At 42.8% G+C, this 15,991-nt stretch overlaps 1 protein-coding gene across 12 annotated transcripts in view; it reads right to left on the reverse strand.

Moving 5' to 3' along the window:
• Positions 1 to 3,998: 3,998 nt before the first annotated feature.
• LOC121912177 (adhesion G protein-coupled receptor A1) overlaps positions 3,999 to 15,991 on the reverse strand; it is a 181,311-nt gene continuing 169,318 nt past the window's right edge. For all 12 annotated transcript variants that reach the window (XM_042434304.1, XM_042434303.1, XM_042434302.1 and 9 more), the window contains 2 exons: positions 8,744 to 8,839; positions 3,999 to 8,290 (listed from right to left, as the gene is read on the reverse strand). In XM_042434304.1, coding sequence (XP_042290238.1) covers positions 6,862 to 8,290; positions 8,744 to 8,839 — 1,525 coding nt within the window. In that variant the 3' untranslated portion in view covers positions 3,999 to 6,861. The remainder of the gene's footprint in view (positions 8,291 to 8,743; positions 8,840 to 15,991) is intronic.

A 15,991-nucleotide genomic window follows, 5' to 3' on the forward strand; every position in this document is an offset into this window, starting at 1 on the left:
CTTTTAAATTATGGAACATAATGCCACCCATGTTGCTAACACCAGATAACTAAAGTCACCTTTACTAATTTTGTCAAATGATTCAATTTGATTATTTAGTTGAGGCTATAGAGGGGGTGGACACTGCTTACTGGGAGCTGTGTAGGATTTAACACATCCATAACAAACAGATACTGTAGCGTAATCTCCTGGCTCACTCCACCCTCTCCATCCTCTCCATTCTCCTCCCTGCTCCCTGGTCCTTTGCCCACCATGCCATCCCCAGCTGTCCTGCTCTCTCTCCACCGAAGGAGGGAGTAAGGGGGGGTGGGGTGGGGGAGTGAGGGAGGGAGGGAGCTGGCCGGCTTCAGCCCTGCCTGCCTGCCTGGCTGTCGCGTTCAAGCCTTGATGTTACAGACTGCAGTAGCAGCCTCTTAGGCCCCTCATAATCCACTGGATTGTTGCATTAAAACCATCACATGATTTTTTTTTTTCTTTGCTCCCTTCCAGTTGTACGGTGTTGCATCACCACTGGAGGAAGCTATAAATAACAAAGAGGGGCTGTGGGGGAGGGAGGGGAGATAGGGGGAGGACTGTCAAACACATAGAACAACACAGACTGGTAGCTATTGGCTCCCTCCGAAGCCAACAAACAGCTTTGAGTTAGTGCAGTAATATTCACACTTACCTGACTAAGTCTTTGGCATGCATCACAATACTCACAAAGGATTTGGAGCATAAAGAAATTCGGCAGCGCAGCAGGGGCCAATGGCTGCGATGAGAAAACAAGTTAAAGGGAATATTCAGACGTGTCACTCACCGAGACGTCAAAGTCTTTTTTCCAGAATGAGAATCTACCTCGGATTGTCACATCATAGACAGAAATTCAGGTGTGGCTGTGTTGACAGTAAGCCACTGTGAAGTAGCAGAATGGGGTTGAGCTTGGTGAAATAGGTTGGGGTTTTTGTTCATTACTTTCATGTGCTTAGAGAGGCGATGTAAGTCTTCAGAGGACTTCTTGGGGGGAAGCTGAGAGATAGTGATTGGCTGGAAGGCAACCTCTGCAGAGGGAGAAATATACTGAGGCAAAACACAGCTATGACATCCAAATAAACCAATAGGGCTGTTTTCGTTTTTCCATGTCTGGAGCCCTTGTGCACTGCATTAGCATACATCCCCGCCTTTGCCCGTGAGGCAAACAACTACAGTACAGGTCTTTGTTAAGAAAGGCAGACTGTTTCTTACAAGTGAATAATGTATGGTGACAGAGCAACATGCTTCATAAACATATATGTCAGTATCATCATCACTATCGCTAACATCTAAATTTATAGAGTGGTGGAAGTGTATTGTGATGTGGTGTAAGTGTTGTCTTTTCCCGGTTTTAAAGGCTGCATTACAGTAAAGTGATGTCATTTTCTGAACTTACCAGACTGTTCTAGCTGTTCGATTATTTCTCTTTACCCACTTTTTATTTATCAAAAATCTCATTGTGTATTTTGTGAAAGTACCGATAGTCATCCCAATAATATTGTCACAATATTAATATCGAGGTATTTGGTCAAAAATATCGTAACATTTGATGTTATCCATATCGCCCAGCCCTATATGCTAGTAGCAGCTAACATAGCCTTGTAGTCTTCAGCCAAGCTGCAACTACCACGTCTTGAGGCTGAAGCCAATGCGCAACTACCTTAAAGTGCAATGTCACTGACTGCCGCTAGATGCTCCAGTTGACTCCTGTTCAAAAAGCCTCAACCTCTCTCTACAAATACTAAGTAAGTCATTTTTTTAATGACTCATTATGATCTTAATCACTAAATTTGGACCCTCTAATAAGTGTGCTGGTGGTCATTTTAGAAATTATTGCTCCGTTAATAAGATCTGAAGACCTTTTTTTTCACATTTTCAGTAGCTCCCCCAAGGCCTAACAGAGTTTGATGGACAAAATTTGTAGAGCTCCCCTTTAGTTCCCCAAACCCAATCTGAAACAACCCAGATGATGCCATCAGGGTTGTTTCATACTTGAAACATACTCCTCAAGAGCACAGACACAGACATTATACAACAGCCTGAGTTCTCTCCAAGATGAGTACATTGATGTGTAAAATCTGTGACTAAAGTGCAGCACTTGAATATGAACTTAGTTACTTTCCACTGCTGCAGTTGTCATAGACATTGAGTCAAACACACACACATCCCAACACACATGGAGACATTTCTTGGACACACACACACACCCCATTAGAGATGTAGTTTCCAAGAAACCCAGCAATGATATCTAATAAGAAGTTTTGCCCACCTCTTTCTGTCTTCTCTTCCTCTTTGATCTCTCCACCTCACCCTCTCCGTTCCTTTCTCCCCGTAAGCCTCGAACTATCCATCCAAATCCCCCTCTCCCTCTCTCCCCCTCTCCGTTCACTCTGCAGCTCTGCCTCGCTCTCCCGCCCTGCGAGTCTCCGGCATGTTATTTAAGTCAAGGACAGCATTAGCATGACGATCACAGCCTTCTATCACAAGTCTTGTCTGCCAAGGCTGGAGGAGCGGGCTTTTGTTATTAGGGAGGAGAACCACTAAACATGCGAGGAGTAAAAAGAGAGAGAGGGAGGCAAAGGCGCAGAGACAGGATAACATGCTCTGGAAGAAATTGAAGATGATTTGCGATTCTTAAGACAAAGCATACATGTGTCCGCATTAAAGAAAAACATAATCCGTTTACGTGTCATGCATACACTTGAAGAAAGCCCCCTCCTCTCTACCAATGACAGACAAAAGCATTTTTCCATAAGTGTCAAGAGATAGGCCTACAAAGAGACTCAAAAATCATGCCCTCCATCATATGTACAGTTCTCTGCAGCTCCTACATCATTATATGAAACCCTGAGTGAAATCAGATCAGACTGTATGTATGAAATCCTGCTTGTTACTCCAGATCTGATTACTCCTGGGTGCCCACAGGGGTGAAAAAAAAAAACACACATTGTCTTCTCAGAGCACACAGATTTTTATCAGGCACATTTTCACTTTGTCTCTCTGCTCATACTCATATTTACAAACCTATTTATTACAACAGGAAATTAAAACATAGTTAATTGTATCATAAACACACATCTGTGTTACTAAAACCAGATTACTTTTTAATGAAACAGATGCCGTCCTGGGCCAATTTCTCCCTTCGCCAACCAGCGGGCCCAACCTACCGCGACCTGCAGTTTTACAAACACATGGTGAAGCATCCTCTGCTTAACTGACTCTCCGTACAACACTTTCTGAGGAAAAAAAAAAAAAAAAAAAGGCATTTATTGGTTTGAAGACGCCCCCGGTAATTAAAGCCATCATAGCCTTATACTCATTATCTATATAATCACCTCTGCAGCTCATTTGGCACTGCAGCATACAAAATAATTACGTTTTTTTGGAAAGAGACCGGCTTAGACGTCCACGACTTACCTTTCGTGGACACCCTGCAGTATTCCTGTTAAGACTGGGTCTTCATGGCAGACAGAGAAAGAGAGATGGGGTCTGACATTTCACATGGCTTTCAGTCAGACGCATAATCTAGGTCTAGAGGGAGGGGGGGGTGAGTTGTGTGGCCTTGAAAGAAAAAAAAAAAAAATACAAGCTGCATATTAAATGTGCTCAGGCGTTTCATGGCCTGTCAAACCCGGGTGTGATTTGTGATGCACGGAAGACACACTGTCTCGTATCTTGGGTGACGTGTGCACATGCGGATGTATGTGAATGTGCATGTGTGCACAAGGTCTGGGCACGCACCCGAACACACAGCAGCAGTCAAGCCTGCTATCATTTGAATTCCTCCCCTGCGGTGGCTCCGTAAGACATCTCAATCTCCATCACGCTGTCAGAAGAAATAAACACAGTACGGCAAGAATAGAGAAGAAAAAAAAAACAGACTTTTTCTTTCACTCACATTCATCGTCATGTTAGTTAAAATGCATTTTCGCTGTCTGCTCATGCACACATGGCGGACGCACAAACACAAGCCAAAGATGCTCTCATCCGTTGCATGGTGAAAAAATACATTTATTGGAATCTGTGTCAATGTAGAAAAAGTGAAAACTGGCTTTAGGTTTTGTCACAGTACCACAGGTGAATATTCCAGCAGCCGTCTGGTGAGCCGAAACTAAGCCAGCAAGCTCATTTAGGGCAATACATCTGCTACTGATGACAACAGAGAAGATGGCCTACGGTGGCCTATGATACCAAACACATAGTCTCACAGACACTGAAAAGCTCAGGCTGCTCCTAAGACACACCACCAGCAAATACACATGTTGTACAGCAATTAACCTAGACCGATGTTCTCTCAGTTTACTGTGGGTTTAGAGGGAGAGGCTGATTTTAAATGTGTCGTTATAACTTGTGATACTGTTACAAATCCCTTTCCAATAACTATAAAGCCAGGGTCACCGACTGCCGGCATCCAAGCGGCTCAAAGGAGCTCATATTGTATGATCAGTGTTTTATAACTCAGAGGTTAGGCCCATAATATCCCATTTTGTCCCAGACCCTGGAAATAACTCCAGTGACCCTGTGCAAAGCTTTGAGATTCATGCATCATCTTTGATGTCTACCAGGGCTTCGTTTCACTATTCAAAGCCTGACATCCAAATAAAGGGAGTATCACATGAATTTTTCTCTTTTTCTTCTCTGCAGAAGTCACTTTTTTTAATTTGAAATATTTCTGTCTGAACAAACATTTCTATAATAAACATACTGTAAGTGACAAATTCTATTCTGGCAGGCCGAACATTATTATGGGTAGTGCATTTCTATTTCTGATATGACAGGATAAGTCTCACAACACATGGCGAGTCTGCATACTTTATGAAGTCAAAGTCAACTAAAATTGCAACAGAAAAAAAAAAGGCATTTGAAAACAAAAAGGACATTTCTAAACTCAGATACTGAGTATTAACATTGAGAGGTCAGTTTTTTTCCCCATACAACTTTCTTTACATATAGACTTATTTTATTCTTAAATATCTTAAATCTCATATAAAATAATTCATCAGAAACCAGTTCTATATACACAGACAAGAGTGCACGAGATGGATAAAGAGACGGTGTGCATGCCGAGGTGGTTTTGCTAGAGCAGGGTTTACTGTGAGATTATATGCGCTGCGTTGATGGATATTTTTTTTAACTCCGGCTTTTTCTGATGAAATGTTTGACTGGTTTTGTCTCGAGTATCACACTCAATATCATCATTCATAAAACAAACAATCACTACACAGCCTCTTTTACCATCTCTTTTGAGTGGCAGAGAATGTGACCTTCATGGCAACAAAAAAAAAAAGAAAAAGATCCATACTTCCACCTTGGCCTCTCTGACACAAGTTATCAACCAGAGCAGAACCTTTATGAAATTCTGTGCTGGATTCTTGGGTAAGCCTCGGCCTAAAGTCTCGGTATACAGAGATCACCAATAGGAAATGATGTTTGTTTGAACTAGCCTTAATGCAAGACTGTGACAAAAATTATAAACGGCAAGCTGCAGCAGTCTTTATCGGGTCAAGGCAAATAATATGCTCATGGATGGGCATTCATTTACAATGTTAAAACATAGCACATATTAGCTACATACAACAAAGCATGCATGTTTTTGGGGTTTTAATAAGACAAATTCAAAAATAAACAAAACAAAGGGGGTTGCATTTGCTCTGATTTCTGCCATGTGTCATTTTGTGGCTTCAGCTGACAGTGGGTGAAGTTGGCTAAAATGTTTTATTACTTTTCATTAAAAGGGAAAATAACAGGACATTAGTCACAGGCAGGTAGTTTAAGCAGCTTGTTCTTTCTTTTATACTCACATTCACACTCCTTTTCCCCCCGCAAAACATTAGAGTGTCTGATTTTACAAAGACTTTGATTTTCTGCTGATTTTTTTTTAATATCTGATGGCATGTGCGAGCTGAGTTGAAAAGGGTAAAAAAAACCCAAAAAAAAACCCGGGACATTAATTTGGCAATGAACTCGCTGTGAGGACCTGGTTCTGTGTGGCACAGTGTTAATAAAACCGTACTGGATGACACCACTTTCTATTCACAATGGCCACACTGTTGCTGTTGATGCTGCTGTTATTTACTTCTCTCCAGAAAAAAGAAACACAACAATGAAGACATCATACAGACAGCACGATCAATATCAACCTGGAAAAGGAACGCTTAATTTCGCTTCTCTTTTTCTGTTGCTTTGAATTTTCATAGCTTAACTGGCATCCACATGTCTCTGGCAAGCGACAGTATCTCTGTGTGTTATTTAGAAAATCTCTAGTAGATATTCACAGTTGCTTGACTGAATGGCAAAAATACCCATGAAGTCTAAAATTGCTGGTTTAGTGTCGTCTAAAACATGGATGCCAAGAGTTCTTTAAAGTACTGGAGGTTCACTGTCATTGTAGACTATTTGATGGATTCAGACTCCAAGTGTAAAAAAATCTTGCAGCGTGTTGCCTTTGAGCACTAACACACATATTCATACATACAACCATTCATTTTCTTGTATATATATAGAGAGAGATCTGTAGTAATATGGAACAGTGAAAATACCTTCAATTACATCTGATGGCATGATGTGACACACATTTCACAAATTCTTCTTGATGGAAGAGATTCTGTTCTGTGTATGGATGCTCTTCAGGGAGCATTTTACATGATATCAGATTTCTGCACAGTAAAACAGCACACATAAAAACATGAGGACATTCAAATAAAAATATCCCACGCTGATTGTGATGTTTAAAATGTTATTCAATTCATTTTTTTTTTTTTTTTTAATTCTAGAAAGGGAGGCGAGGGTTTATTTTTGGCGGGACGAGGAAGGGGTGCTGCCTATCTCCCCTGTTTTTCCCCTCACAGACTACACAGTAGTTTCATTCTTCCAGGGTCCAGTGCGTATATTCCCTGTGCTGTCCGAGGAGTACAGGAGTCCTTCATGCAGCCCCCCCTTTAGAATCCCATTCTGATTGGGTGGGTTCTGGGGATAGGATTGTCTGCGCTGGGCGTGCATCTCCAGATGGTGATGTGTCGCCATCGGGTCCTCCTCGGCCACTTTGCCGCAGCCACACAGGAAGACGCCCGTGTCGCCTGCCTCTGCTGGGCACATAGAGGGGAAAAGGTCTGCCTTGGCACAGCAGATATGCCGGTGGCAGGGATTATGGCATGCCAGGGCCTCGTGCGTGGTGGCTGCAGCAGCGTGGCATGTGTGATGCCCATCATGGTGGCCCTCGTGGGCCAGATGTGGACAGATGTGGGTGTGACGCCCATGTGTGCTGTGAGGGCTGTCAGTGTGTGAGCTGTGCACGCTGCCTCCATCCACACTGGAGGGGATGTGATAGGCGTACTCCCTCTCACTCCCCGCTCCGCAAGCACCGGCCCCAGCCCGGCGGCTGAGTTGGCGGCCTTTAGTCCTGGTGCTGCTCTTCAGGCAGGGGTGCAACTGGATCCCCGGCCGGTAACCCTCTGGGTCAGCATGCAGCAGCACGTGTGTAGCCGCGGGCTCCTCTTCCATCAGCTGCTGGCTATGCAGGGCGGCGCAACAAGGCGTCACCGGTGCCAGACATGTCACGTGATTTTGCGAGGACGGGAGGGCGGCGTGTTTACAGTGACCTAAACTGCTATGACTGCAGCTCATCAGCGCTTTACCCTGACATGGTGAGTCATGGTGGCAGTGGCTGTGACCATGGCCGTGCCCGGGGGTATCTCCATTCACGTTAACCTTGGGTCGTGCTTGAGCAGGCCCATGGGCGCCCGAGCAGGCATTGGCGCGCCGTCCGGGACAACATGAGCACCAGCAATGCCAGACATCATCACGCTTGGCACAGTGATGGATGAGGATGAAGAGGCCAAGAGTGACAGAGAAGGCACCGTACAGGCAGCTGAAGATCATGTCCAGGAAGTGGCCCTGAGACACAGCCAGAGCCCCGAAAGTCCAGGTGGCCAGGAAAAGGAAAAGTGTGAAGGCCGCCGTGCGTAACTGAGCCTTGAATGAGTGCTCATTAGCCAGCAGAGCGGGGTTGATGGGGACGCCTGGGCAGCCAGCAGGGCAGTGGCTCCCGCTGGGTTGGGCTCCCAGGGCCCCAGGCTCAGCTCCCTGGTGGCAGTGGGTCGGCATGTCGACGGAGGCCAGCCTCTGCTGCTCCTCTGTCAGCTGCTTGAGCTCATACTTCTTTTCCGGGTGGCGCCGCAGCTGGATGAAGGTACAAAGGAAGTAGATGCAGGTCACCAGGACGATGAAGGCCACAGGGCCATAGAAGGCTCCCAGGCTGGGCTCCCATGCCATCCAGCAGCTGCAACAAACATGAACAACACAAGATGTTAACACTCTGATTTATGCTGGCATTTAAAGAAAAGCAGCACAACATAAATAATCAACTATATAAACTCTATAATTTATTTTAACATGCTCCCAATAACACTTAAGCATTAATATAGAGCAAACAGCATTAATATAACCACACAACAACTATGTGCTGTTTATTTAACAGAGAAAAACTGATCTAAATACACATGCAGCATAGAGCTCATCAAGTGCTAATCCACCAAAGGGAAATATAGTGTGAAAAAGTGTGTATGCTTGTCTGTGTATGTATATACACATGTCCGCACCTTTGATGAGGGTTTATTTTTGGAAATAATAACACCTAATGAGGAACAGACTTTGCTGAGGTGTACACAGCGGTGCAAAACATCAACAGAGGATGTAATGTAACCTTGAAAGCAGAAGCAAATCTAGGACTTACTATGGTGCTTGCTCCCCGCTGCCATAGTTGTCTATATTGACGGCTGCCGTGACCCCACAGATGATGAGGGGCACTCCACCACTGACTAAATAAAATCTGTGAGGTGACAGAGGGACAAACAGAGAAAGAGAATAAGAGAGTATAAAAATGTGTGACATGAAAAAGGCGTTTATAAATCTCACATCTGGATTACAACAGCACAATGCCAAAATATGTCGGAGAGATAATATTAGACCCGCAAGAGAAAGATAATAACCAAAAGATCCAAACAGACAAAGTGACAGATGCGATTATAGATGTGTGTGCAGTGAGAGGAGCTCTTAGCTCACCCAAAATAACTAAGAGCTTTTTCTCAACTTGAGGAACAGACCATGACAGTGAAAAACAGGCATGTTTGTCTGCTATCCTTTCCCCACATGCCTCAAATATGACCATCTGTCAATGTGTTTGTGATCACACTCTACAGGTGCGATCACACCTACTTCACAGTTTGATTTCTTCTCTAAAAACCTAAAATTTTAAAGGTGTATTGTATCCTCAAGTTAGTTTGGACAATTTTCTTGGTCCATAAAGACAATGAACCATCAAACAACCCATAAAAGTGCTACTAAAGCAACATCTTTGACATCAGTAGCATACAGTATGTAGCGGTTCATTCAAGTATTACATGAATTCATTTTTGGTCATTGCTGTGGCTCTGTCATGAATGTACTATTTTATTAACTGCAGGAAACTTTAGTTGTGAAGTTCAAATTAAGACTGAAAGAGGGAAAATGATCACATGATTGTCAAGTGTCCAACATCAAAAATGCTTAAAAACACAGCTGCTGTGGATTGCTAATTAGGCCCCAAACATTCTCCACACAAGTACGCAAACGCGAATGACATCACTTTGCCCAGCCGGCCCTGTAAACATACAGACGGGTGACTAAAGGAAAAACTGGTACAGGTCTGAAAGCTTGATTCCAACAGTGAGGGGATCTGGTGGCTCTGTTTGTCCCCTTAGAGAGAAGGGTCACTGCAAATCAATACAAAGTTGTTCTCAGTCATCACCTTTATCCTGTGATGAAACATTTCTATCCTGATGGAAGTGGTCTATTCCAGGATGCCTTCATCCATTTTGGAAGAATGGTGTTCATCTTTCCAGAAGACTTCAGAGACTTGTAGAGCCAGTGCCAAGGCACACAGAAGCTGTTCTGACAGCATGTGGTGGCCCAACACCTTACTAAGACACTTTATGTTGGTTTTTCCTTTAATTAGTCACCCGTCTGTAGTTAACATACATTCTTACAAACTGGTGGAGGTGATCAATCTCAATCCTCAAGAAGGCAATACAGGCTAGTTAAGTCTTATCAGAGCGTTTCCACTGTAGTAAACAAACATGATGCCTGTGGGAATATGTACTGCTGCACAGAGGAAAGAAAAAAAGAAAACACATGTGCAACACTTGAATCACTCATGGAGGAAGGACGGAGAATTCCTGTCTGAAGGAAGAGGTGACAAATTTCATATAAAGCTTTGTTGAACTGTGAACCCAAATGAAAGGGGTCAGCTTTCCCTTCTTGTTTCATGCTATGGCAACCCTAGCTGCAATGCTCAGCCTGCATCTTGCGCTGCTTTGCATAATGTACCCCAGAATGCAACAAATGCGTGAGATCTTGTGTAGCTTGAAGCATGTGCGTTTGTGTACTTGCATGGAGCATGTTTGAGGCCTCTTGTGTTCCCTCAGAGAGTTTATTGTACCCATCCAAAGAACTGAATGCTACACATGCTCAAGGTGCAATTAAACTATGAATTGAGGGAAAAAAAAAATTGCTGTGAAGTAAGGTCAGCAGCAACAAACAACATCGACAATGGGTCAATGGTGCCACTTTTTCTGCTGTGAATCAACACTATTGTAACCCACTTAAGTTATAAAGGAAGATATTGTGAAATTGGTTGGTGATGATTCAGCCCTCATCTGCTGCCTAGATATACTTTGTAAACCTTTAGGTACACGCAAAGCATGCAGGCAAATATGCGAATAATGATGCTTGCGTCACGGCAAGTATATGATGAGCTTTAAGAATTCAATGCACAAACAAAGCTAATCCCCAGCAGCTCCCTCTCAGCACTGTCCTTGTCCTCTCTCTTTGCACTGTCATCCACTTTCCTATATAACACTATGCTATTTCCTCTTCCTTCCTGTTCAATCTCAACCTCTGTCACTGCTCTAACCTTTCCACTACTCCGTCTTCCTCCATCTTCTTCCTCAGTTTCCTTCCTTCTATCCCTTCTCTCTCCCAATCTGACTCACACAGCGCCTGTCCCAAAAATTCAATTACAATCAAGATGTTTGTCTGGATCGGTTGGTGAGGGGTGGCTGGGTGGTTGGGAGGGAGGCGAAGTGGGGTGGGGTTGGCAGCATTACCGGCCTGTCACTGTCTCTGAGTGGAACAGTTCCCCCAGGGGACCCTCCTCCAACAGAAAGCCATTTACACAGCCGTCAGCAAGATAAGCATAAATGAGAAGAACTAGTGGATGTTAAAGCACCCTGCGCTTTATAACCCTCATTCCCTTTTATCCACTCTTGAAAAGCCTGCGTGTGCTTTTTGCAGGCTTGTGCCCAAAAGAACATGTGTAGCTTACATGCAAAAAATGTATAGTATGTGAGATCCAATTACAGTCTACATGCTGCCCTGTTTTTGTGCAAAAAGGTTCACATTAAAATTCTCCCCGATGCACTCAATCTTGTGCGAACACACACAAAGTCTTGCACACATTAAAACACACACAGCCTTTTTTTGTTGGCCATTCTATTAAAGAAAGCCTTCAAACTCAAAATGGCTGTGTACTATGCAGAGTTGCGTTTTTGAGTGAGTTTAGGAACAGCAATCATCTGATATAAATAGACCCTGAAGTGCCTGCCTTTTAGCCAGCAGCTACACAGCAATTCCCCTCCCATCCCTGTCCCCTCTGCTTATGCCCTGTCCTCTGTTTTGTGACTATGCGCTGTCCTCTCTCTGGACCTGGTCCAAGATATACATAGCACAACTGGGGACAACTGATGGTCATATACTGTAGCTCCAGCATAGGCTGAAGGCTTACGGGTAAAGCTGCACTATGCAGCAGTAATGTACTGTATGTACTCACCTTAAACTAGAAAACTGCACATCTGAATGCCCTTTACTGAACAAGAGTGAGCTTATCTTAAAGACATATTTCAACAGTTTTGGAAATACACTTGTTTCTTATCCAGAGTTAGGTAAGAGGAGCAACACCACTCTCATACCTGTAAACTTACAATACAGCTACAACCAGCAGCTTAGCTTAGCTTAACAAGAGATTGAAAACAGGGGGAAACAGCTAGCCTGGGTCTGTCTGAAAGTAACAAAATTACATCACATTTAATTAATTGAAAAAGTGCAAAAATGACAGTGTGATATTGTTTGATATTGCTATGCTATTGTTACCCATGCGGACAGAGCCAGGCTAGCTGTTTCCCCCTGTTTCCAGTCTTTGCGTTAAGCTAACCAGCTGCTAGCTGTAGCCTTACATTTAACAGGCAGATATGAGAAAGGTATCTATCTTTTGATTTAACTCTTGGTAATAAAGGAAATAAACATATTTTCAAAAGTGTTGAACTATTGCCTTAAAAATCTTCCTTTTATTGGCGAGAGTCCATTTAATGATTTTGGATAGATATTCTACTTCGGTAGACTAGTTCATTTTTGAATACACATTCATGCATCGCCAGCTGTTACTAGCCATTTCCCATTTCTGTCTCCATTCCATTTGAAAGCCTGACTTAAAAATAGTTCCTCTAAAACATCTAAATCCAGAGAAAGGTAGATACATGTAGTATTATTTTATTCTGTTTCTGTGACTGTGCTATTTAAGAAATGAATATGCCTGTTTGCAATTATTAATATTGACAGCTGGGACGAATGCTGGTGGTCGCATTCCACAGATGTTGGAGATTTTACGGTGAGAGGGGAAAATGTTCTTTCTCTCAACTGAAGTGTTATTTTAGAGCAATGATCTGCATCCATCACACCAGATGACTGTGTCAGTTAATAGCATGAGCAGAAGCGTTTAAGGTGTGTGGTCCAACACGGTGCAGCAGATTTCTGACAAAGTTCACTGTGATGGTCTGCTGGATATGTCATCAGATGCTGTCAGGATCGCAGGGACAGGAAAAGAGGTGGATGAGGAGAAATAGGTTGGTTGTTGGGAGGAAAGGGGGGTGGGGGAGCTCGGAGGAGAAATTGATTTGTCTCCAGCTGCTAAGTCTCATTGCATGAGCCTGTCTGACGGGGAGCATTACAGTCAATCACTGTGGATCAACTCGACTGCCGCGCCACACGATCCCGCCGCTTGCCCCCAGACAAATTATCTCATTCACAAGCAGTGCATGATGGGAGAGCCTCGAGAACATTCCGTATTAAAAAAAAAACCCACAATCACGCAGGTATCTGAGGATTTGCTTTGCGAGGAAAGTGCTGCTTATACGTTGAGGGGATCCTTATCTGGTGTGGTCCTTATCCTCAGCGACTTATGTGACTCTTCAGGAATACGTTACTGGGGAGAATCAGGCTTTAATAATGTCAGACATATTGTACTGTTCATTTATAGATTTTTATAGATATTACTTTCCAGTTGTATGGGTGATAAATGCCTACATGAGTGCTACATGCGCTCATAATCCACTGAGACACCACACAGAAAAATGTCTAAAGGCTAGTTAGTAAGGTATCACAGTAGGGTTCATATCAAGTGCAACATGTTCATATCATTTTCTTGTGTGGCGTCATGAACTGTATCATGTTCAAAATATTTTATAAAGAGCCAGAAAATTCAGGACTGTGAAGCGACACTTGATATTTTCCAACAGCTTTAAGAAAATGAAAACTAAATACAAGATTAAATGACAAACAGGCATTTGTTGCACTATGTCCTCTGTTTGCCTCCGTATCTGTGCTCTCAAACCTTCCCCCTAACAGGATTTCTCATCGAAGCTTCTGCAGCACAGTTGCAATGCGCAGAAGAGCTCACACAGCACCTTCTCACCGCAGAGGAAGAGCACTGTATGTGTCCAAAAAGCTGATCCTCTTAAACATGCCAAATGTCGTGAGTAAGCAGAAAAGGAATTAAATGGAGGAATGGTGGAAAAGGAAATCACAAAAAGTAGAAATTCAATCTGATGTGCGCGTCTAAGCGAACAGGAATTAAATGGGTCAGAAGGCTAAATACATTTAGATTTGTGATAAAGCTCCTGGCTCAGCAGCCTCCTGGGTGATTGAGGTAATTAGTTATAGCATTGGGGTGATGCCATGGTAACAGGTTGTTTCAAGTCCGTCGTCCTTCCTCCTCCTCCTGACATTCATCCGCCCTCCATTCTTCTTCCCTTACAGGGTAGTAGGAAGCCTCAAACAGAATAACTGAGCCAAAGCATTTACTACACATCCAGTTCAGCTGTTGCAGACAGTTTCCTCTAACACATATCTGCAAGAATGTTTATCTGTACCTATGGGAAAACTGAAAAGTCTGAGGTTTCAAATATTTTTCAAAACTACAAAAAAATACACATCATTGTCAGGCTTGAGCAGTGGTTCCCAACCATTTCTGTCTGACACACTCTCACAATCCTACCAGATAAGATGTTCCAGAGGCATGTTCCAGATGAGTTCATTTCAACTGATTTTACAGTTCCTACCCAAACACAAATATGTGGGTATGTTTTTTAAATCAAATCGTAATTTCTATTCTGTTTTAAACAGATGAGCTACTGCACAGTGTTTCCCTCTGGCAACTGCATAAGTAGCCCCTGGGGTGCATAGGACCTCTGGTTGGGAATCACTGGATTAGGGTGTAAAAAGCAACAGATAATAGTGATAGCTAGTGCTAACAGTAATGAAATTAAAACAGCTGCTAGTCGGTGCTCTATAGCTTCCTCCCACCCAACTGTTGCTTCTTTTAAATTGCTTTACTGAAACAGTTTTTGAACATGAGAATCCCAAAATAGCTGGATGACCACACAAGCTCAGCAGGGAAAGTTAGGAAATTCTTATTCAGATGCTCGTCAGTCTTACACAACTCCCTTTGTCAGAGTTATTGTTGCTAAGCAGCAGTTTGCACCTTGAATGTCACCTCTAACAGGAAAGTCTGAGCTAAATGGGCCTCAAGTCAGAAATTTGACTGATTAAATGGAATTCACTGGACTCCTCTAATCTCCGGCATTTATCATTCTAATTTTCATATCATGTGAATCATTACTGTTCAAACTCTAAACTTCTTCCCTCGTGGCAGACAGTGAATCAGATTAAAAATGTAATTTCTTAACATGAACAAATGTGAGAGAAACCCACAAGGAGAGCCAAATGGTAAATATAGGAAGACCTGACAGCTATGTCACTACAGAGTGAACAAACAAAGCCAGAGGCTTGAAAGAATACAAACTAGCTGCGGATGTCTCTGCAGATAAACGATGCAATAACTCATCTGTGTAAAGCTATTGTTGCCCTCTAAAGGAAACACGAGCCGGCAAACACCTGAAAAAAATACACAAGCTCGCATAAATCAACAGAGACACGAATATGCATACGCTCAAGTGCGTAGTCGAGTACACATAGCTCTAAACACTTAGGCGTGAGGACAAACGAACCCAACAAACACATCATCTGAATACACAATTCACTTTAACCACATTATATTTAAGATTTGTGATTTAAAAAAGCAAATGAAATATATCTGTAAGGCGCAAAAATTACAATACAACTAAAATTCTGTGGTGAAATGTAACTAAGTACTACATTTACTCAAGTACTGCACTTAAGTACTTGTAGTGATGTAGTGATGTACTTTACTTAAGTATTCCCAGTTAATACTTATTTATACTTCTACTCCACTTCATTTTTTGGCTTGTGGCCCCTTACAAAAAAGCAGTGTTTGGTCGGGGCCCCTTGTCACGTTTCAAATGTGTATCAACTTAAGAGACAGTACCCCTTTCAGATAGTTTCATGAGGCCTAAAGAGGTTAAATTATCCAACATTTCACAAAAAAGGAAATATTTTGTCAAAAAGATGTACATTTTTTAGCAGAACTTTGTGTTTTTCTTTCCTATCCCATTGTTTGGGGGCCTGACCCTGGACTACACTACCCAGCTGTACATGAAGTGCTTAAAACTAACTCCACTATGACAAACATTGACAGTCAAAAGCTGCTTACACACTGATGCATCAACAATATGATAATGTAATTTAAAATAGT

This window comes from Thunnus maccoyii, chromosome 14 (assembly GCF_910596095.1).
Source record: "Thunnus maccoyii chromosome 14, fThuMac1.1, whole genome shotgun sequence".
NCBI lineage: Eukaryota > Metazoa > Chordata > Actinopteri > Scombriformes > Scombridae > Thunnus > Thunnus maccoyii.